Below are 25138 nucleotides of genomic sequence, written 5' to 3'. Positions count from 1 at the left end.
AACCACCTGAAACCGAGACATTCTTTGTTCCAGGTCATGAGAGTAAATACAAACCAAGAGATCCTAGATCACATATATCCTGGACCAGTATCGGTAGGAGAATGTTCTCAATTTTCCAGGCCTGCCCTTGAATGGAAGACTCGAAAGAAAAATCTCAGCTGAATTTAAAAGACAGCAAAAGAATATAAATCAGTATTGCACCCAAGGCAATTCTGTTTTGTTTCTTTCAAAATACTGCACAAATACTTTGCATCATTTTAGACTACTGCTGTACTGCTCAGGAATACTGCTGCATCTGGGAATATGAATTCCTACACTGAAAAACAATGGTAGCTTGTACAGTGGGGTTACAACAGTGAAAAAATTGAAACCTTGAACTTGAAGGTCTCTGCTTGGCAGAAGTGAAACACAGCTCCCTGGATGTGTTTTATTTATTCACTGACTGTAAAAGGAAACATGCCCTCATTTATTTACTCACTTCTTGAACCAGCCAGGCCCACAGTCTTTGGCTGGTAGTTTCACTGACAGCACAAATCGCTTTGGTGCCTCCTACAGCAATAAGGGAACAAGAATACTCAGTAATTATTACCTATTGTTCACACTGAAACATCAATTCCCTCTACTGCCTAGAAAAAGTAACTTTTTCCTTCTAAATAAACACTGGAATTTACGTTTCACACAGTTCTAGCCCTCCTTCTCTCCATCTGGGAACTTGGAAAATATTTTCAATTCAAGATGTCCTTTAGCTACGGAGGGATGGTATGGTTCTCTCCTGGCCTGCAAGGCTGACAGCAAAACTAGAGCTTCATCTTCTCCAGGGGAAAAAAAAAAAAAAAAAGAGATTTTTTTTAAAAAAGCATCAGCTTAATGCTGATGAGAATGATCTTTACATGCAATGCTGATACAAAGGTTTCTCACTGTATTTGCCAATTTTCCAGCATTCTGTGGTATCCACCTCTTTCCTCACATTATGCAAATAAAATACAGACCCCAGTAACTGCTCTGTCACATGCAAGCAATTCAATAGAAAATGCTCCTTAAAAATCAGTTGTTTTATCCTTCAACCCTCCTGTCTCTCCTCTTACGACAAGCAATTTTATTTTGTGTCAATTTAGAATATAAAAATTGTGCTAACCACCTCAGCAGCAGCATAGTCCAACAAATTATTCCATTTCGGGTAACATGTGGTTACTCAAGACTAACAAAAAGGCCTCATATCTTTAATTTTGCATTAGAATTTTCTTATATTCATTCACATATTCTTATATGCAGCCAAAATCTACTAAACTAAATCTAAAACTGTTGCCCCACCCTGATACAAACTTGGGTTTAGGAAACAAAGTAAGTTTTATTTGAAGTTAAAAAGAAGCACATGAACACCACAGCACAGTGTGTAAAAACAGAGTCATTCTCAGTAATCTGCAAAGGAAAAATATAATTACTGGGTTGTTGCAAAAAGAAATCAGATTCTTTGGAATAGATAATAATGGTTATAAATTTAAATAGTTCTGGAACATTTCCACATTTCCCAAAAATAATCCAAAATATGTCAGATGTCTTGAGGTGAACACTTGTTTTTTACCCCACAACCAAAGCAAATACATGGAATACATTAAATGTTATTTCTATAGCATCTTCAACTAATAAATACAGAAATGTCTGCACTTTGGCAATCCTCCAGAGAAGGATCTTCAATTGACTCTGAAGAAAGGAATTTGAAAGGGCATCAAAATGTTAGACTTCTCACAAAATATAAATATAACCCCAGTTAATTAGGAGAACAGTTTAAGATACACGCCTTGGAAGCAGAGAAGCACAGAGTTTAAAATGCCAGGAAAAGAAAGAGTAACATTATAAAACATTCAACTCAAAATCAGAACGGTTCTTTAATAATTGCAAATGAACTTTTTACAATATCAGTTTTTTAACCTTCTGGGCACACTTCCTGGTAAACACTTGAGTATTCTCTGTGAGTTACAAACAGTAAGTTTCCTGTGTTATACAGCTAAAAAAACCTGGACATTCGTAACAACTTGGCATCACATCTTCTTTTAAAAAACAGATCACACAATAATTTAGACAGCATTTATAGCATTATAAAATCAGACTCCCCCTCTTTAATCACTCACAAGACCAGTCATTAAGAATACAACAGCTTTAGGAATACAAATAATGAGGATGTAAAACTATTTGTGCAAAACTGCATTATTTTTACTGTCTAAAATTTCAGGGAAGTAACACCGCCAAAAGCAGAGAGAGGATAACAAAGACAAACAGTCATGAAAGCAATGCTACCTTAGATTTTCAAACAGGAATTACATTATGAAGTAAATATCAGGTAAAGAAAAAAAATCTGATGGCACCTTGAACAACAATGAGAAGTGTCCTGGTATTTGCAGTTGAACAGGAATTGATACAGGTTCATGTTAAGAGTCTCTTTCAGGAGTAGCAATTGATCTGGGGGTATCAACTCTAGCATTTCTTCCCATGCAGAAATCTATCTTTCCAACATCTTTGCTTTGCGGGCTACTAATGCATTTAAGAATGAGCAGTCTTTTGAGGAGTGTGCTTTCTTCCATGCATCTGAAATCTTTAAAACAGCTGGATCATTGATTCCCTGGATTTCCCTACTCCAATCCATTTGACTGCAGGAGAGAAAAAGCAAACTTCTATTGTAAGTAATACAAAGCAAGAGTGGATAGTATCTTAAGATACAAACTCATCTTCTTAAGCAACACATTTTGAAGAAAAACACAGCATATACTATTCACACATTAAGAAATTATAACTTTGTCTGTTGTTCTCAAAGAATACACTGACAACTTCAAAAGCAGGTATTCTTGAAACTGCCATAATAAATTAATCACTTTTACAGATTTTAAGATAAAGGGTAGTTTAAAACTATCAGAAAAGTAAAAATTTGCATCATCTCCTAACTCCCAGCTTTGGATGGAAACACAGGATCACCTTTATTAGGGAGCATCAAGAAATGTATCAGTTCAGGAAAATATATATATATATATACTCTCATCTATAATTCAATTCTCAATGTATACTCATATATATTTATACACATATATACATATATACTACCATAAATAATTCATTATACTAATTAATAACCCATAGTCCCACTGACTTGATGATCATAGCAAAACTAAACCCTGATTATAACCAATCTAAAAAACACTTCAGCAAGCTATCAAAAAAAAAAAAAAAAATTGGGGAAAAAATCTTAATTGAAAAAAAAATCTTAACTGAGCAAGAACTATAGTATAAGCCAGAGAAGGAATGTCTATTAAAACTTCTGAAGATTTTGAGTTCAACAACTAAATAAAAAGTAGTAACACCATAATCACCAGTGGCACCAGGTACATCACAATAAGCACAGTTAGAAACTAGTTTTCAGTACTTTGAGTGTTCATTAATACAAAATACCAAACAGGTTTCATGGAGCAGGAATAAGCCAGACAACAAGAAGAAAATCTGTTCTACTCACCAGGAACACCCAACTCCATTTCTATAAAACGAACATAGTTTTGTGCATTTACAGGCAGCTCATCAAACGTCCTGGCATTTGATATGTCCGTAACCCATCCTGGGAGTGTCTCATACTGAACCTCTACTTTGTTTAAGACTTCGTGGTTGGCTGAGAAGCAAACAGAAACAAAAATTTTATGTCCATGGATACTGTATATTCTCTGCCATGAAACACTAATGAGGTGTTACCTCTTACACAAAGAGGTTTGCTCAAAAGGTAATACAAGCACTGCAGCCACTAAAGTGTTGGGGGTTTTGTTAATATAAGCGTAAGGGGAAAAAAATCCAGTAACTACCTGGACTCAAGACTTCGGGAATTTCAGTGCTCAGTCACATGCATATATTTTGCTGAAACCACAATCTCTTCAGTTCAGAAAACAACTTTTCAGGGAAATAATTCCCCAAAATGTTCTTTTTTTTTCTGAATACTGAGAATCAGATCCCTCTTCATAAGGGAATTGTGAAAGCAAAATTAAGAACCAGTTTGTAAGTATCAAGCAGCTAAAACATATTTTAAAATGGCATAGGAGTGTACCTTTTACTAAACAGTCATAAGATGTAGTTAAGATTTAACCGACCTCTGATACCCACAGATCCTTTGCCCCAGAACTCTGCAATGAATTTCTCAACCAGTGTGGAGTCCCACAGAATGTATGAACAGTAAGTGTTCCCACGACTTCTCAGAAGAGAAGCAATATTTTGTCCTTCATTTAGTAACTTGCTACAATATTGTCTTTAACTATGATTTCTAGTACTGAAAAACATGCTAGGCATACTGTTCTCGAGCTGAATCGCTCCAGTAATTATCTGAACATTAAGTCTTGGAATGACACAGGACAGCAGAAGAAAGGGCTTAAATCTGAAAATGATCAAAATATATTGATTTAAAAATGGGAGGAGTCAGGTATTCCTTCTCGCCTTCATGAAGAAGAGGACATAGTAATTAATTTATGTAGGCTCTGTGTCTCAGTTGGAGTCATTCCTGCCAGGACAGCTAGTCAGCCTAGGAAAGGGTTTGAGGTACAAGAGGTACAGCAGAGGTGCAAATACAAAACCTCATGCTAATCCCCTCCTGCATGGGTGTAGCCAACAAACTCAAGCTCAGCACATTGAACAATTTGTCCTGATGCGGGCAACAGTTCAACAGCAGCAGTGCTGTAAGGACAGCCTTAATGGACTTAATGAGCATTTTGAGAAAGGCTGAAAGAAGACTGCTCAGCTGTCCTTAAAGTTATAACAGCAAAGAAATGTGCAAAGTTTTGGACCAAGGTGTTCCCAGGTTAAAGGACTCCTGAACCAATACTCATGGCAATGAGAACAGACAGGCACATTAAGGATATCTGGTTGCAGAAGCCAAGGATAAGCACTTTACTGTCAGAAATAACAACTAAGGTGTTGTCTGCTATGCAGATGATCTGTACAATAGAACAGATATACTCAAAGTGCACAACCACTAAGTGATCTCCAGGCAGTGCAGATGGTCCCTAGCCTCCCTCTTTCTGAACAGCAAAGTGAATGAACACCTCATCTTGGATGTCCACAGGCCTTTGAAGCCTCTCTGCTGAGGTCAGAGGGAGACTGCTGAAAGCATTTAGTATTGAACAGTCTAATACTGACTACAATTTTCCATTAGCCTGTATTCCTTGCCTTCCCCTAAGAGAGAAGAAAAAGAAGGGATGCATTGCTTGATGTTTTAAATGATTCTTAAATTTCGTCCCAGCAGGTGTAATAAAGATGATGTGCGGTAAAGACACGCCACAAACTGAGCTCAGTGTAGTACCAGATCTAGTCACCATCTAGATTTCTCTCAGCATTTCACTGAGCTTCTCCCTCAGGGTTTTAGGGTTTCTAGAATATTCCTTAACTGCTTAACTATATACTAGACAGAGCAAATACAACGATATAATTTGAGGAGTGCTGTGATGCTACTTCCAACTCAGAAAAAATATCTCAGATTTGGGACCTTGGAACCTTTGAAAGAGAAAGATCCTCCAGCCATTTCCAGAAACTGAACATGAAAATAGTCATGTAGGTCAGACCAAAGGTGCATCCAGAATAGTGTGCCAGCTCTTTAACCTACAGCAAATGCCCAAGAGAAAAGTGCAAGAAAAAAAAAACAAACACAAGCATGAAAGTAAAGCTTGTCCCAAGTAATCTCCCAATCTCCTAAGCATCTGTGTTTTCAAACCTCCTAAGTTAGAAATTATGTCCCTCTGTGCTGAAATCAACTGATGTCTGAACTCGAACAGGAGGCATTCGAGAACTAGACAACAGCTTTTCTATTCTTTTTTAACTGATGGTCTCAAAGCTAGCAGGAAGTTTTGTCTTCCATAAACTCCTATCACTGGCCAGCAAAAAACTACAGCCTCAGTAAGATCAACTGAAGGCAGCCATAAATTCACAAGACATTTTAGGTTCCTACTTAAGAGGCAATTATGAAACGCACACAGAAAACTAAGCTAAAAAATCCTGAGTGAGACTTGTATGATTCTCCAATCCAGGTGGAAAAAGGAACAAAATATGAAACATGGCATGCTTTTCCTGAGATGGTGGGTATTGTGTGTGATTCTAATTTAGAGACAGTCATTTCACAAGAAGGGTAAATCATGAACGTCTCCAAGACAGTGGGAGGGTAGGAAGGGGAGAGAAAAAGAAAAAGTCTGCCAGTGAGAGTTTCCCAGACTAGTTTTCTACTAAATTAAATTCCAATGTCAGTGGCACCTTTGGAAAAAAAAAATTATACAAGCACACAGCATGCAGAAATGTAGACGTCAGAAACAGTCTAATAGTCTGCAAAACACAAAGTGGGAATAAAGTTACCTTTTGTTTTTTATGCCAGGGGCAGGGGTTAACTGCAGCATGTGTGCTGAAAATGCTGCCAAATGTTGAGGAGTATAGCAAAGAGAAGTGTGGAACATAGAGGCACTGTGAGAGACAGCATCTTCCAGCTTACCAGAAGTTCAGCTCAAACTCCTTCCTGACGCCTTAAGGAAGACAGCATGTCAACAGCTTCTACTAAAGTTCTACCAGAATTCTTAATTGTTCATACAGTAAAGAAAAATACAGGCAGGTGAGCCACATTGTGCTGCTATGACCAAAGGTCAGCTGTTACCTAGAGGTATACAAGGAACAAAGTCCACTCCCTCAAGAGTTGTATCTAACAAGATTCTGGCCCTGAGACATACAATGAATGAAAAAACATCCCACAAATTACTGACATCTTAGTACTGTACAACATGGCCACCTGCTTATGCCATCTTTAAGGATGGACTGCCAGAAAAGGTTTTCCTGGCTTGAGCACAAGATCATACAATGGGCTACAGCAAAAGCATTTACTGAGTAGTTCTCTATTCAAACGTGCAACCTCTATTATGTTCAAAGGCCATTTCAAGTAAACACAAATGTCCCTAATGTTTTGATATGAGTACCAATCAGATAATATGAGAGTCTTAAAAAGGGAAAAGAATTCCCTGGTTTAATGCAAGAAGAGTACTAAATTTCCTGAATCGATGTCATTCAGCATGCATTCAGACTGGAACTAGCACTTTTGTTTGAAGATTCTGGACTTCAAATCACTTAGAAAACTCCCACAAGCACATGAAGAAACAGAAGATTTTTTAAAATTCCTTATGAATTACTCTTAACAGATATGTGCTATTTTCAAGGACTAGTGGCACATCATCACTTATTCCTTTTCAAATAATTATATAAATCCTACTGTGAGTTGTATCCAATTAATATGGTTGATCTCCTCACCCACAAGAAGTTCTCTGATGATGATGATATCACATGAAAAATTGTAACCAGTGACCAGCCTCTAACCCTCAGGTACCAATTACAATGAAAAAGGGCATATATGTGCACATTATGAAAATCAAAAAGCCCAGTCTTTAGTACTGTTTTATGTTCTTCCTTTTTTTCTGCAGTATGTCTAACTATCACAAACTGAACACAACACACTCTCTATAAAAACACTGGCTTATGATATTTGAATATTTTAACATGCAGGTACATTCTTCAAGTAAAAATGACCACTGTCCTCCTCAGGATCTACAGTTTCTATCATGCTAAGCTGATGTACATTGGCCATGCATTAGAAGATAAGTCTTGCTTTCACCTAAACTAGTTGCTAGTTTCTTGCCCCACCCCTTGTCCCTCTTTTACACTGTGTAGTTTTTGTAGGGTTTTGGCTGTTCCGTGAAACATTAAAGGGAAGTGAACTTTTAGAAATGTAACAGAAGGAAAGAAAAACTTGGCCTTTCAACAGAACCAGTTCTCTTATGGGGTTCACTGCATGCTTATATGAAGAGAGCTGGTCTGCTAGTAATGAGCATCAATACAGTACTGGAAACAAGATAACAGAATTTAGAGTATGAAACAAGCTTCCAATTTAGCTTGAAGGTGATGCAGGCTGTATAAAATAAAAAGGACAAGTAGTGACATATATAGCTATTTGAATCTTTCTAGTAGACAATATTCATTGTCTGCTACAATATTCAGGTATCTTTAGGGTGCAGATACTGGTGTGGTGTAAAAGACACGTGTGGTACATCTGAAGACATTAACGGCTTGATGCTGAAGTAAGATACTGCTCTTGTAAGTTTTACAGTAGAAGTCAAATGCATTTAAAAGCACCACATTACATTTCACCAAAATCCAAAATTTTTAAATAAGCAGCCTTACCAGGAAAATGAGGTATGATTTCACCATCTAGTTTGTACGCAACACCAACTTTGATTTCTGGAAATACATCCAAGATATCCAATTTGGTAAGTGCCAATCTATAAAGAAACATTACTCTGGTTAAACAAGTTCAACAACCCTTGAATCTTTATTTCTTTAGGAAAACATCTCATATGGCACTATCTGTTAGCTGGTCTGACTTAATAAAACACCCTGAACCAAAAAAAAAACAACCTCTGAAACAAGATGACAGCAACAAAAAAGGATTAAACAGATTAAACATTTTTTCGTGCATCCTTCAATCTAGTACTACATGAAAATGCCCAAAAAATCATTGGGCGTTCTCCAACTGAATGAATTTGTCTATGGCTTTAAGTGTTATAATTTTAATTTTTGAGGGTGCTGCCAAGATACCTAACCATTTAAGGTATAACCATTTAAGATGACCATTTCATTGCATAATGCCTGCTGGTGTCTGTTCCTGTCCTCTGCCAAATGCTCCTGTCCTACAGTGAAGGCAGAAAAATAATCAAACACTGGCTCTACAAATACCTGGCTACATCTTATTTAAAACAAAACCCACAAAGAACAAGAAAAACAGAAGTATTTCAATAAGATATGTATTTACACTACTTGATCTGCTAGCAATTTTATACCAGTGTTTCAGGCACCTATCTCTCATTTTTAACATCCCAAAGACATATCTGTATTTTTAATACTTACACACACTAATGGAGATACTAATGGTTTCCCATCTATCTTATTTTGAAGACAAACTAACAAAAGAAATCTCCATAAAGAAAGGAGAGAAAAATCTACATCTATGAAAATATCAAATGGAAAAATATTTCATTATAGGAAAAATGAGGAACAGCTAATTTATCAAAATATCAAAACAATCAACAGATCAGCAGTAACACTGCAAATGTCACTAACTGGTATATGTACTATTTACAGTAATCTACAGCATCTCATGATTTCCTGTCAAGTTGCCAGCAAAGCTCAGCAAACAACTCACGCAGTAAATCCATTAATCATATAGACATATCGGAGTGAGACAAGGTCCAGCCAGCCACATCTTCTCTTCCTACCAGTGGTAACACCAAACTCATTTCCTCTCTGTTGCAGCAATTCTCCGATTTCCTAACAAAGAGTAAGACACATCAGCGTGTGGGTTTCTTTGATTTGCAACACATGATGCAGGTGCTTACTGAACATTTTGCAATATTTTGTAAATTACCTTTAAAGTCCTTCCCCCAGTTTTTCACAATGCTGTCCGCTTGGATGAAGACAGCAATACAAAATGTTCTTTCTAATTCAAGAGAACGATTTTTAGGCAAACTTCACAAAATCTGTTCCTGCTCTAACCTTCTATTCCACAGAAATGTCTAAGAAAATTGCAATCGCGTTTGGCAATCCTGTAAGCTCAGTCTAGAATCAGAAGATTGAGACATCCAAACACATTGTCACTTACTTACCTGCACTTAACCACTGCTAACACTGACTTAATGAAATTCAGACAGGACACACCAAGTTATTTCACCCAGCAGGTCACACCTGAGGCTGTAAAACTCACATTATCCTGTTCTGTAGGAAAGGCACCAATTCCAACCCTGGTTGTGTAGGCTTTCACAACCCCGTACACTTCCCCGACGTTCTGCGGCGGCATGCCCAGACCTGTGCACACACCTCCAACTGTGCAGTTTGATGAAGTCACAAAAGGATATGTGCCTATTAAAAACCAAAACATTTTGTTTAGAAAATTATTATAACACTGGTTTTGTTTTTTCAAAATAGTCTAACCTGGTGAGAAATATTACTTGCACTGTACTTACCTAGATTTTACAACACTCAAAATCAAAACACACAAATATATTTTACAGTCAAGAACGCATTCAGCAAGCTCTTAGCTTTGTATATACATTGTCTGATCCACCTTCATGGGAAAAGGTAGAAGTCTTACTACCTACTTCAACTGGTAAAAATGGACTACATAACAATTCTGATTGATGGTACATCATGTAATAACAAAAAACTGGAGTAAGACATCAGAAAAACATGTCTTGCTTTCTTATACTAAATAAAATTGAACACTGCAAAAATTTGAAGGGAGACTCTTAAGAAAAAAGTATTAAGAAATTAGAGAATGGAGATTTACTATCTTTAATTTTTGGAGGAAAAATAAAATACAAACTCTACAAACCAATCAGCACATTATAAGGATAAGAAATTGCAATGAAATGCAGAGTTCTGGAAAGAACAACTTTGTTTGCATAAACAAATGAAAAAAGATCATTAAAAAAGAAGACTACTGGAATACAGTCTAGTAGTACAAGTCTGTCTCTAGTTAAATATTCAGCTGTCATTTAAAATGTAGTCTGGACTGCAAAGAGACCTGAACACCTCAAAATCCTTAGGTTTATACCTTGTTTTAATTAAGTAGTGGCAAATGAAACTGAGCATGCCAGTCCCCAGCTGAACTGTGAACAAATACTTCAGCCTCACTATAACTACACATAAGCAAGATACTTCTACCTGTTGTGTCAGATTTTTTTGTGTGTTTTTTGATATGAATCAGAGATAGGTAAGAGAGGGACAAACAAGACAAAAGGAACTAAAAGCAATACAGTTCTTTCAGCAATATAGATATCTTTACAAAGTCAAAAATCCTTCAGAGACTCATCAGTGAGGTTTCACAGATTCACTTCAGGTATCTCAAATCACTCCAGAGACAGATTTGGGCTTACAGGTGATACGTAACAGCAGTTTGCAAGCATTAATCAGTTTTTAATCTTAGAACACAGTGGTAAAACTTTTCTTAGTTCTGACAGGTGAATATAGCTAGTGGATGTCAAAACCAGAGTCAATGAACAGTTCTTACTCATTTTCACCTCCCAGTCTGATATATTTACATTGCTTTGTCATTACTCTGTGCTTTAAAACACAGAAGACCACACATCCCCACACCTGCCCCACCATTCCTAGACAAATGCACACGTGAGCTTCATTATAGCCTCCAGGAAAGTGGGATGGACTGCAAGCCTGGGGATTTACTATCCTCACAGCCAACAGACACACATCCAGAAAACTCACTTCAATATTAAGACTTCTATGCAACAAAGCACAGACAACAGCCTCATTCAGAATGCTTAATAATCAAACTGGCAATGTCAAACCTTTTGACTACGGCTTGTCTATTGTTAACACAAGTGTCCAATCCACTGATGGTATCTATCTATGGAGAGCAGGTTTCCTCGTGTGTTTTGGTCTCTCAGCAGAGGCAGGAAAAAGAAAATCAAACCCATCTGAACAACTCTGTATGTGTTATAGACATACCTGATGTGTTTCAGACTGACTGCACCTCCTCTTTACATGAAATCCAAAATACCATTTACAGGAAAACAACCCTCCTTGATAGACTTTTTTGCAAATATCTCAGTTTTGCATCAAAGATTTCCCTGTGATAAGTATATCTGAAGACTACTTTTCTATTAACTTTGTCTTGTAAAAAAGGGATGTGTCTTCTAATATTCAGATTGAGAAAGATTAGTCTCTAAGTATAAGCACCAAACTAAGACACATCTTACTCTTAAAATAAGAGGCTTTCAGACTGAGTATGTCTGAATATACCCAATACCTCAACTCATATTGGTTGAAAACTGAGTGCATGCTAGTTTCATAATTGCTTGACAGCAGTCCTTACAGGTTTCAATTTCAGGTGTTAGCATCTTCCTAACAATAAAAATGATGCCATTACAAGGTCAGTGAGACTGAAGAAAAATGCAGGAGCCAATCACACAGGCTCACAATGGCAGATTATCTGTTTTTACAACATAATAACCAAACAATCATCCCATTAAAAAAAAGCTGCTTCTACTACCTAGAATCTTCTAATTTAGTAGCAAAACTTAGTGTTTTAAGAAAAACTGCATAATTTTGAATATCAAATAGACTGGGATAATCTTTTCAGTCTTTCCTCATTAGCAATCCAGATTACCAACACTTTTCCCAACAATGTGAAACAATGGAAAACTGAATGTTATCTAAAGACTTTTTTTAAAAAGCAAGCTGATTTTTCAAAAGTCAAGAAGTATTTTGCATATATGCTTTGCCTCTCAAAGCTCTCCATTTTTATTCTCAAGTGATTTCCACAGATGTAAAAAATGGTGAGTGATTTCATTTACAATTTAGAGATGCTGAAGTAATAGCTACACTCTAAGAGGAGCTACTTGATCTTTAATGTCATTCAAATTATTACTCCTGGGAGAGCCTCCAGCTTTTTGAAATAATTTAATTAACAACCCACTCACCCACCCCTGTATTATTTCCTGGTCATACAGAGTGCTGTTCTTCCAAAACAAAAAGCACTTCTGCCATGAGAACAGCTTATCACAGGAGAGTTTATATTTAATGTTCCTTTTACACAATGCAAGTGTATATCAACATGTGTCTCAAGCAGACCATACCTACCAAAATCTATGTCCAGCAGTGCTGCATTTGCACCTTCAACTAAGATCTTCTTTGGTGGTCCATGTAAAGCCTCATACATGAAATAAACACCATCCCTTACCATTGGTTTTACTTTTTCCATGTAGCCCTGAATAACACAAAAGACTATTGTATAGTATAATTTCGTTATGATAAAGGCAGCCAGAGTAGAATTGCTGTTGTTCCCTCATAAAAATGCTCATAATCCTTTCAAAGAGGAAAAGCAAATAAAGAAATGTTAAGTATGCCATAATGTGAACAAAGGGAGGAAGAATGTGAAACTCAGATTTACACAACAGATATATACACTCTCCCTAGGAGGAAAGAAAAAAGGGGGAAGGATGAGGAGGAAAGAAAAAGCCAAACTTCTGAATGCTTTAGAAACATTCCAAGCATGAGTATTATCAATGTACTGCATTTGGTCTTTCATTTCCAAATGTTCAAAATGTCTCCCCCAAAACCGGCATGTAGGGAGTTCAGCTTGTGGCCATCTGAAGTAAACAAATGCACACAATTGTGAGCTATAATTTTTAAGTAAAAGTGAAGTTATTTACTGGAATTCAGCCTGATTGCCACTGAGTAGCTGGATGCAAGAGGCCAATAATGCTCAAATTATCACTTGGTACACAGCCTTTCTTCACAAAAACACATGGAAGTTCTCATTTTAACAATTTACTCCACAAGAAATGTAACACTTTGCCTTTCAGAGTGGAATCAAGTGCATTAGCATAAGACAAGTAATTTTCCTCAAGCTACAAATATGTGTGGTGTTTCCACCTTAACAAGGGGTTTCAGATAGTCCATAATCCTGAACTGCATTAAGTAAACTATAAAGTATTTGGAAGTAATCAACCGTAACTGGTTTTTACACCTACAATCTAATAAAAATACAACACCTGTGCAACAGGCCTTACTTAGAGTAAAACAAACAGAAGTGCTAAGAACTCCCATATATTCTACTCTAGAGCTGTAAAAATTAAAGGTAGAGAGGAAGGATGATTTCTTTGGCCTGATTTTCTTAAAGAATTATCATGCAATTGTGCATGCCCTCCCTGTTCCCCACACACCTCATTGGTTTTAAACAATGTCCCATTTGGTTGACATTTTAAGGGTTAAAAAAAAAAAAAAAACTCACACAGGTAAGTTTCTACAAAAAGCATGAATAAAAAGGTTGGGTAGAACAGTAAGACACCTCACAAGATTTCCACATAATTTGGATGCTGTGCAAATAAAATCTAATACCAGCGAGGAAACTCTCAGCTCTCCCAATCTCACAGAAAACATCAAATCAGAATTTGTTATTAACCAAAGACTAGTTTGCTGGCAATCAGGCTTCATTAGCTCTGCTGCTACCAATTTCCATTTTTCTATGTTGCTAGACAGTATTTTTTTTCAGGGTTATTACTTAGAAAAACCATTTACTTAAATTCTCAACTTACTGAGACGAGGGCTTAACATTGTGCTTTACAATGAAACATACTTCCCCCAGCTACAACCTGGTTTTTCTCCTAGACTAAATGTTTGAGTGAGTAGAAGTCAAGAAGAAATCGAGCCATATAAGCCTTTTTCTTAAAATTCAAGTATCTCTCTTGAATGTAAGTTTTGAAATGTTACATAAAACAGAGCCAAGAGGGTCCTTAAGGATAGCAGCAGACTTTGCAACACTGACACACATAGTTTCCCATGACACAGTCTAACTCCTCACACAAGCACAAGCATCAGTCACACCAAGGGATTTGCATATCAGTAACTGCACACAGTGATTATATAATCAGAGAGACAGAAGCAGGCTTACCTTCAGCTTTTCCAATTCCCCTTCAATATCTATTTTTAAGGTAGGATATATTGCTTTGTACTGATTGGCTAACACTTTGAACCTGAAAGGCAAAAATGTTTGACAGAGGCTTCAGTTTGTTTTCTTCCCATCAACCCTTGATTTTTACTGGTTACGTATCTGCATTTATTTGGTAATTTAACCCTTTCAAACAATGAATTATTATAATAATTATGATTTTATAAATCAATGAAATTTTTTAAAAAGAACTTTTAATTAAGAAAATTAACAGGAAACAAATGTAATTTCTTACAAAGGGTACTATCCAGAAACTGAAAACTATGCTTACAACTGTGTACAGTAATTACCTCTCAGAAAAGTCATCAAAATCAGAAACAAGATCACACATTCTGAGTCCACTTCGAGCTGCCTTTGAAGAATATACTGGACCAATTCCTTTTTTGGTAGTTCCCAAACTGTGAAAAGATAATAATAAAGAATTATTGATATAAAGGTGTTTTATCTCTAAGGCTATTCCATCCTTAGCATAAAATGAAATGCTGTTAATTGTGATCATTTAACTTTCTTTCAAGCGTTGAAAACAAAAGAGACTTTTAGGATGCAATCTAGTGTCTGAATATCTCCGTTTATACAAGCAAACATGTTAATCTTCTACATACTTCTGGTTTTAAACCAATAATTTTTTGTACTTTAGTGAATGCTTACATATTTATTTTTACACAATTCTAAACCTTTATACTTAAGGAACCAAATGTGAAGAAAACATCCTTCAGAATTATGAACTGAAACAAAATAAACATCTTCCTAAAACACTGTCCTGAAAGCCTAAAGAAAGTCCTCCCTAAAGCAAAAGCACAAAGAGTATGGATTTTATGTTTGTGTGTAAGAAATATTTCATTTCATTCTAAATACCTCAGTTGGAGCCAGGAAAACAGAAGACACTGTCAAATATCCAAAAGTGACAGAGACACTCAAAATGCTCTCTCTGTGTTAAGAGTACAGGCATGGATTTTCCACTGTAGCTGATTCTGAAAAACTGAATTATTTTTCTTACCCTTACCTGCCCACTCTCCCTGAAAAGCCTTTTCCAGCTTAAGTCCTGATGATATAATATAAAACTTTCTTGCACTGACTTTACTGTGAGAGAAGTACAGCCACTTCAGAGAATGTCTTCTGCCAGAGTCATGCTAAGTAGCTATCAAAATGGAGCCAAACTGTACTCATCACAGGCCGATTATCAAATATCTTCCCCATCATGCTCAATACATTAAGTAACTTTTTAAGGAAAAGTGAACAGGTCTGCAAGATTTTCACAAGTGTGCTATATGTTGCTAAGCTTAGGTGTGCACTTAGTTTTAACTGGTTTGGGTTTTTCCCCCTGCCACAATCAGACATAGACTCTTCTTCAGTTATAAATTCTGCTTATGCAGCGTGTCCCATAGTTCTTCAAAGAGCCTTTGAAGGTACCATACCACCATACCATAACTCAATTCAAGAGGGCCCCCAGCTAAAGTAGGAGGCACAGTTTATACTAAGTATATAACTCCTTAGCAGTTTGGATTAGATTCAAAAATACCTTGGGAAAAAACTTCAGTTCTTCCAATTAAACTCAATACCAAGTAAACTCAGGGAGTGATGCTTACCTCTAGTCCAAAAAAAAAAAAAAAAAAAAAAAAAAAAAAAAAAACAAAAAAAAAAAACCAACCCCATTCTAATGAACTTAGCACCACACTGTACCCTTTAACCAGACCAGGACACTGTGGCTTAAACATCTGATTCTAGCCTCCACCCCAATTCACACTCTCCACAGAGAGAAGGGTTGGTTTCCATTTATTTTGTTTCATTAAGACATACAAATTAATAAAGAAGTTGTCAGAAGACTACTTACAGAAGCTAAAACAACTGTATAAGCAGAATACACTGTATTAGATTTTGGGACTAGATTGTATTAGGCTTTTCTATAACTTTTCTGCAAAGGAAGCTACATTTTGAACCTTACTGGTGATGGTTTTTGAGCTACCTTTGACCAGGCAAAAGCATTCAGTTAAAAGAAAAAATAAACTTAACATTTAGAATGGTAATTCTAATGGTAATAGTTCAAAGTCTTAGGCACAAAAGAATTTTAACACCAACCATGGCATGTAGTCAATCTGCAGTAAGATATGCTAGCAGACTATTTCAATTCCTTGCCCCCAACAAACAAGAGACCATCTTTTGATAATCCATGATAGCCTGTTCTTAGCCAGCCTGTAGTACTATTTTCCCCATTACAGTTGTTTAGCATTACAATTTAGGAGGAAACAGGGTAATTTTAACAAGCTTGAAAACCACATATTGTACAATAACAAGATCTCCACAGAAAGAAGAAATTTAGCATTAAGAGTGACTTTAGGGTTTTTTGCTTTGAATGTAGCTTTTCTTCTGTTTTTTTTAAAGCAAATGAATTGGGCTTTCCCTAACAATCTTGAACAATAACCAATAGAGTGGTGCCTTCTCTCAAGTAACTGATTTGACTGACAGTGTTTTTAACTGCAAATATTGCCATACAGCAGTTTTAGCTTGTGCTCCATAAATATTGAAGAATAGCTGATACACACTGATAATAGCTGATAATGGCTCATTAAAAAAAGAATATTCTTCCATATTGATCTATATGTTATGTTTGCTTTTTAAATCCTAAACCAGCAGGTAACAAAAGAGCTGGTAGAGCGCAGACAAGTGTGAAAATGACTCCTTGTAAAAATCACTGACAAATTACCACTCAATGGCAACCTGTGTGAAGCAAGATACACCCAAATCAGACACTCTTTTAAAGCTTATTATCATGTATGAAACATTTTTCAGATGAGTATGTCTCAATTACTTTTCATCAATGTAATCTCCCTTTTCTGGAAGCTCTTCTAAAGTTTACTGTAATCTGAGAAGTCCATAGCACTACAATGCTTCCCAGCTGTCGACAGGTCACTGTTAATTCTGCCAGCTTTTTCCCCAGCCCCAAGAACTAGTGAGCTACTTGGAAAGCACAAGTTAAAAACATAGCAAGATAGTTTCTAAAAGTTTTGAAAGCTTCAGAAAGTCAGTAGCATTCTGTAGAAGACAATGTGACCATCTACATGCACCTCTGACTTTCAGTTATTTGGAGATGCCAAAAGGGTTCTTCAATATCCATAAAGAGAAATACATTTATACATAAACAAATACCTCCAGTAAACAATTAAAACATTAGGAAGCAGAAACTAGCAAATTAACAACTAGAAACCTTTCCATAACGTAGAATATAAAGACAGAACCCTTTAATTAAGCATATGATCTTTCACTGGAAGATAAAACTGTAAGAAATAATCCCTGCATAGTCCACATTCTAGAGTCACATGGATAATTTTTTTTAACCCACTGACCAAGCAAAACAGATTCAATGAAGTAAGTTCTCTTTGTACAAAGTCACCTCATGTTTGACAAAATAAAACTACTTACTTCTTTCCTGCTTGTTCTTGCCTCTGTTGTTCTTGGATGCCATCAGCAGCTTGGTGAAAATCAAACACTAAGAAAATAAAATAATTTAAGTTGAAAATTTGTGTGAAACAAATTATATCAGCAATGATTTCTTCAGACCAACTCTGTTTACCAATGTGGAAAATAAATATACGCACTAAAGAAAGGCAAATAAAATTACAGGAGTTTTTTCTTTCCTTTTGCATTTTTTCACAGTGAAGAGTTTTAAGTTTTTTCAGAGACTTTTAAAAAAGTGTTTATTTTGTAGAATATTTGCAAGGTGAATATGCAAGTCCCACAGAGTAACTAAGCCATTTTGACTTTGTAGTGGTCCCAAAGAATATATGGCTAAATGGAGAAAAAATGCAATTAAAAAAATTCCTGGAAATCGGATACACTAAAAAAAGGTCATACTGCTAAAATTCAGGTGAGACCTGAAAGTTAACATTGTAACCCATTCTACAGATTTCTTAAACAATTTCATGTTTTAGGCAACATCAATTAAAACACATTTGAAAATACAAAAGGTCCTACAAATGTCTGTTATGCCAAGAGAAGTCAACTTCATAAGCCCTGATTATGTTTTTAACCACTACACTGCTATTAATGATAAAGATTATGCAAAGTATCCTTTGTATCAACACTTTCTCTACCATAAAAGAAACAAAAAACCAGAAAAGAACAGCAACAAAACTCAAAAGACACACACACGTCCACACCCCCCGCCCCACCCCCATGCCAAAAATCTTACAGGACTCATGTCACATACAAAGACTGGTGGGCTGGTGCACAGCTTATAGGCTAACAGAATTAATTTAACTGGTTTTCTTAAGCACTATTTCCTGAAAGTTAAAAACCATTGCACAGGAAAAACCCATGTAATGAGTATGTTAATCTCTCCAGAACAAGAGTGGTTTTCCTGTTTGCCTTACTGATTTGGCTTTGTGTTTATTTCCATGCACTCCCGTATTTTAAAGAATCACATCATGCCCAGCAATGTGAACCTACCTTTGGCTGATCTGTTGTTACAGACTAATCATTCATAGATCAATACCCATTTTAGAGAAGACATTTTTATCATGGTAACAGACTTTCAAATTATCATCAAAACTTTCTAAATAGAGGCATTATGAAAGCTCATTTCTGTGAAGAGCTTGAATGATTATGAGTGACAGTCAGCAACTAGTCCTTTTTATTCACAATCTGTTTAATCATGAAAAATTCACAGCACTGCCATGCAGTATAATCACCACAGAACAGTTTTTCTAGTAATCAAGCAATTTCCAAGTAATTCATCAACAGAATTATCAGAAAAGATACTGATAACTTAGAAACAATTACTCAACTATTTCAATCTCATTAGTTACTCCAAACTAAAAACATATTTACTCTGAAATAACTGCCAATAAGTTCACTCACTAAACTATTCCAGATTGGTGTAAAACACAAAACAAAGCGAAACCAAAAGCAAAACTGTTTTTCCACCATGTTACAAGCTTTTATTTTAAAAAGTCCTAAACAGTGTGCACCTTCAGAAAATTACTACCAGAGGCAGCAACTATGTTATAATATCTAAAGAGCTAATCTAAAGGATGAACTGATGTCATAAAGATGCAGTAGGAGTGTACAGGAAGAGTTTCTAAAGCTCTGACGGATTGGACTCAATACTATTTCACTTCAGGCTTTGAACTGCAGTGTGTCTCAAGCCCAGGCTGGATTCAGTGCTTCACTGATGAGCTCCTCTCAAGGAGGGCAGCCATTCTCTTCATCCCTACAGAGTCCTTCCCACAAAATCTCCTCTAGGAAGCAAGTGGCAATGTCCTTGGTAAGGAAATCATTAGCTTCAAGTCACCCCAGGGCACCTGATTTCCCAGAAATCAGAATTGCTACTGTAAGCCGCACCACTTTTCACCAAAAGGGGAACCAATCCTGAGTCAAGTCACGGCTCAATGCTTTCTGACTGCTCTGTGATTCTCATCTGACTTGGAAAGTGAACATGCTTACCTGCCTAGGTGATCCTTATGGAATAGGATTAAAGAAAAAAAAAATCACTAGGACATATACCTGAGAGGGTTCTGAGTGAATTTTTTTTCTAGGACCTTCAATAAATCAAAGCAACCCAGGAAGACCTAATCCAAAGGAAAGTACCTATATAGCGAGATGGCTAAAAATTATGACACTTCTACTGCCACAAAAAGTCCATAAAAAGCAAAAATTAACAAAACACAAAACCCACCAAAAAAAAAAAACCACCAACAAAAAACAAACCACAAACAGGAACTTACCAATATGAGCCCTGTCAGAAATTATTAGTCTCTTTTCCCAGCCTTCCAGTCCTTTAAAGGCAAAATGAAATAGTTTAAATTATGCTTTGTATACCATTTTTGTCTTCTGATGTATAAAGTATAAATACTTTTCATGTTTAGTCTTCAGTCAATCTATTTTAAGGCTGAGCAATCACATTACAGAGGGAAAAAAAACGTAATTTCAGTAATTAAAATTTGGCATCAACCTATAAAGCTGCGAAAATCAGACTTATTCTGAAGAAGAATTCAAGCTACTAGCTCCTCAATTTTAGCAAACAATTAGTAGCTCTTTTGGTTCTGAATAATACAGACCATTGATTTTCCCCACTTCTAGGAGCCTGCTGCCAAGCATGGCTATAGACATAACATGAAGTATCCAAAAACTGAGTTCCGAATCAAGAAGTGATTATCACAGCACCTCTTCACATTAACATGGTCAGAGTGTACACCAATATTCTAAGAAATAAAATTACTTTAAACAGGTTAACACACTTTAAAAAGCCATTTCACTTCTTAAATTCACTTTTTAAAGCAAAGAAAAATGTCTGCAAACAATTCTGATTTAGATTATATTCTGCAACTGTACAGAGAATCCTTTTATCTGCCTTCCCATGAGGGCTCTGGCACTTACAGCAAGACTACTGTCAGAAAGCAACAGCTAAAAGGAGGTGTGGAAAAATACACTGTATGTAAATTCCACAGAGGCATCCACCATCTAAAGAATTTGAGTAGTGTGCCACAAACTATTTTAAAAGTACTATCTTCAAATACTCACCTTTTCCTTTCTTTAAGTTTTTTTCAGCTTCTTCAAAGAGTCCTGGCAAATGAATTACAACACCATTTCCTGAAGAAAATCATGACATAAAATTTAATTAACTATGTTGAGCATGGGAAAAACATTTCAAACAGTTCAAAGACACTTCATATATTGTGTGCAGAGTATTTAAGTTCTTTAACATACTGCAATTTTGACTCTTAGGAATTTGTCTAGGCCAGATTTGCTGCTAAAGTATGCATTTCTACCTACGTGCATTGAATCTTCCTAATAAATGCAACAAACTTTCAATTTAGACCAGTACAAACAGGAACAAAATTGTAGAATGGTCTGAAATCCAACTTCCTCCTTCTCATATCTAAAATTAACCTCCCTCTTTGTACTTCATTTTAATAAGCTTATTGTTTTCTAAAAGCTTGGTACATTATAAACACTAGCATCCTTGCAGGCACTTTTTTGCTGTAAACAGACACAGAATATTCTGTATGTAGAGATGGGACTATTAAGAGAGTAGCAAAAACAACAGAGGAAAAAGCCCTATCAAAAGCAAGCTCACCTTCCTACAGCTGTCACATTGCTCAGAAAAAGACTACTAGGTTCATACAATTAAGCAGCATCACTGAGTGCCTAGGAAGGAGCATTCTCACAGCAAAACTGAACCATCTTAAGGCCATACCAAACTCAGTAGATTCAAAGCTACCAGTAGAACATCTAGTTGAAGAAGGGATCTGCCATCCAAAGCTATTTGAGTGCCTAGGAAGGAGCATTCTCACAGCAAAACTGAACCATCTTAAGGCCATACCAAACTCAGTAGATTCAAAGCTACCAGTAGAACATCTAGTTGAAGAAGGGATCTGCCATCCAAAGCTATTTGCATATCACCTAATTTCACACCGATAAAAGCATTCTACACATCAAAACACAAAGTATTTTAAGATTTCTTCACTATTACCTTCATAATGCAGTCCTAAACAATAGGAATATTCTACTATAATACTCACTTTGCCCTTACCCTTTTTCTTTTTTTTAAACATACATGTTCTTTCAAGGGAATCCTAAGCCTTTGTTTTTCCCTGAAAGAGACTTTATACATAAGGCATACCTAAAAGAATCTAGAAAAAACTTCAGAACAGGCAAGACCAAAAGACAGAAGATACAGCCAAGAGGATTTGTAAAAAGTTCTGTCCCAACTACTGTATGTTAAAGGATGAGGGGCTTCCTATTCAATCAAGTCTGCCAAAGAACACAAGGCAAACGGGCATCCTTTTTTTACTGTTTTCAAGTAATAACCTTAAGACACACAGTACAGTAACATCAAAAGAGAATAGAAGTAGTATTATCTGCCTCAAAACTAGGAACAGTTAACATCCCAAACTTCCCATCATCAACAGGAATCTATTTCCATGCCCACCGGCTCAATTTCTGTAGAAGTATTAGGCAGGACAAGTTGATCCATAACTATCCCATTATCAAGTCACAATGTAACAGCTGAAAAGGGGAAATTAACCACCAAATCCCATTAGGTGCCGATTTACTGCTGACAGAGTATACAGTCACTACCAGCTGGACTGTTTATGAATCAAGTAACTTGTGACAGAGGCTCTTCAGCTGCTCTTTAGCAAACTGTCAATGACCACTTGCTCTTGGCATATATACCAAACTGAAAGGCAAGACTGCAGGCTCAGAGCAATGGGATGCAGGAAGAAGTGACAGGACAAGCATGGCAACAGAATTCTGAATTGGAGAAGTACACTGTATAAGGGACAGGAGCTCTGGGTATTAAAGGAGCAACACGGAAGTGCTGCTAAGTCACAGCCAGTCTTTAGTGATGCAGAGACCCAACCTGTTTGGTGAAACAGCACTCAAGCACAAACATAGTTATAATGGTGTGTACATATTTTATGTTTACCTTCATTTTTAGAACGAAATTCTATGGGCTACACCACATTATTAAGTATGTTGGCCATCCAAGCAATCCAAAGGAAAAAACCCCAACCATTGGAAACAGGATTCCAAGGGAGAGTGGAAAGGGGGTAAGTAGTTTTTTAGGGACAACAGCAGATAGCCTAAAACCCTCTTCACAAAGCAAACAGATCACAGAACCTCATATCACCTAGTACTGCCACTGCCCTAAACCTTCCCATGTACTCTCCTGAGAGTACTTCTTGGTAAGAACTCAAGAGTGTGGAAGTTTTTTGGAGTTAAGCATTCATTTCACAATCCAGTGGAAAAGGGAGGGAAGAACTATGGTTCAAAAAGCACTGGTAAGGACTTAACAGGGCTAAAGATTAAATGAGACTGGGGTATTCTGAGAATAAGATATATAAATGGTAGGGAAAATAAAAGAGAATGGGAGAATGAAGATACACTGGGCAGCTAGCTGTATACATTGGTATAGAACAAAGGTGAACTATCCAAGACAAAAGAAATTTCTGTAATCCCAACCTCACAAATGAGTAAGGGCAGTATTAGGAAGACAATAAACAATCTAGGCCTATGAAAAATTGAAGGAAAAGAATCCCGATCCTGTATGTTCTCAGATACATGTTGTTATTTTAATGTGTCAAAAGTCTGTAACTACAGTACTGTCCGTTTTTTAGAGATGTCCCACTTACCAATGAATGCAGTGACTTTTGGATTGATGATCCCACTTGGCAGAAGATGAAAGTCATACTCCACAGCATCCACAACAACTGTATGACCTGCATTATTGCCTCCCTGAGGGGGGGTGGAGGGAGAAAAAAAGTGTTAACAGTTTTTGACACTAAAGACAAATGAACACACAGTATAGAGATCAAGTGAATTGGTTCCGCAGTTTTCATTTCTGTTACTGACAAAAGAGCATTCAGAGACTTCCCAGGAAATCAGCCAAACTTGTTCTGTCAAATTGGACAATTTCAACATCAGTACTATGTGCCATATAGACTTTGGACAGTGTTTTCGTTCATCAAAGGTACAAAACTGTGGAATGAGATTAAAATATTTCTAAAATCATCAGATATAAATATCCTAGAACATGCAAACATTTCTAAAAGCCATCATCATTTTTATTTGTTCTCTGTTACAGTTATGGAAAGTAAAGTATTAAGAGTGGAATTGCAACCTTAGCAAAGAAAAAAAAAATCAAACACCCAGTTAAACTGGGTGTATAAAACCTTACTGCTATTGGGATAGGTAAGTGTCATTGTCTGGCAACACGCAGGCATGTTGTTTTGAATTTTGGGTTCAGACCTGTGAGTGTTTTTCTATGAATAGTAACCTGTACCTAGTTCATTCTACTCCTTCCTGATAAGAGAAGTTATATAAGAGTACAAGTAATTTATGTTGAATACACGTTACGTTAAACATGCTTTTAAGGGGTGAATCTAAAGACAACTAAAACAACTGTGTTTTCCCAAGCTACCAGAAACTATTTACATCAAATTAACCCTTTAAACATTTCTAGCACTTTTCATTACAACAAAGAGAGCATTAAGAGATTCATTAAACTCTGAAATCCATCTAAAATACTAAAAGAAGCTTGTGACCAAGTCTTAAAGACGGTCAAGAAAGGCTTATGAAACTAAAAAGATTACAAAACAGTTACCAAATCTCCCCAGTTCTTGTTTGCTGTACTTTTGAAAATAAGCTTATACTCTCTTGTGACCCAGTCATTTGTGCAAGACAAGATTACATACAAAACGGTTCTGTTTGTCATAACCACAGGAACATCCTTTAAAGGCTCCTCACACCAGAAGTTAAACAACTGAGACACCTTTCAGCACAAGACAAACTGAAGAAAGGCATTATATGAAAAGAAAATAAACTATAAGAATTATTAATACATGGAATTATAAATCTGAAATATTTCAGAGTATTGTATCACAGATTGACTTTTCCAAGGAATGGACTCAACAGCTACTCACTACTTCTGTACATTCACAAAGCATGAATCCAATACATAAGGCTGTATCTGACAGCACAAATAAAGAGAAGTTGTAGATATCAAACATTTGTGCCAGTACACAGACACACGTGCCACAGGTACAAGCCTAATCTCAAGCCTTCTCTAATTGAAGT

At 36.4% G+C, this 25138-nt stretch overlaps 1 protein-coding gene across 1 annotated transcript in view; it reads right to left on the bottom strand.

The window, feature by feature from the left end:
* Window positions 1-1867: 1867 nt before the first annotated feature.
* ADSS2 (adenylosuccinate synthase 2) overlaps window positions 1868-25138 on the bottom strand; it is a 36650-nt gene continuing 13379 nt past the window's right edge. The window contains exons 2-13 of the mRNA XM_050973099.1: window positions 23695-23797; window positions 21080-21148; window positions 20284-20334; window positions 17981-18047; window positions 14854-14961; window positions 14507-14588; window positions 12694-12820; window positions 9800-9954; window positions 9242-9366; window positions 8224-8321; window positions 3500-3649; window positions 1868-2645 (exon numbers count right to left, since the gene is read on the bottom strand). Of these exons, the coding sequence (XP_050829056.1) occupies window positions 2593-2645; window positions 3500-3649; window positions 8224-8321; window positions 9242-9366; window positions 9800-9954; window positions 12694-12820; window positions 14507-14588; window positions 14854-14961; window positions 17981-18047; window positions 20284-20334; window positions 21080-21148; window positions 23695-23797 (1188 nt within the window). The 3' untranslated portion in view covers window positions 1868-2592. The remainder of the gene's footprint in view (window positions 2646-3499; window positions 3650-8223; window positions 8322-9241; window positions 9367-9799; window positions 9955-12693; window positions 12821-14506; window positions 14589-14853; window positions 14962-17980; window positions 18048-20283; window positions 20335-21079; window positions 21149-23694; window positions 23798-25138) is intronic.

The sequence above is a fragment of the Serinus canaria genome, chromosome 3 (genome assembly GCF_022539315.1).
Source record: "Serinus canaria isolate serCan28SL12 chromosome 3, serCan2020, whole genome shotgun sequence".
NCBI classification, from domain to species: domain Eukaryota; kingdom Metazoa; phylum Chordata; class Aves; order Passeriformes; family Fringillidae; genus Serinus; species Serinus canaria.
The sequence above is the reverse complement of the archived record's forward strand: the minus strand, read 5'-3'. Positions and strand labels throughout refer to the sequence as shown.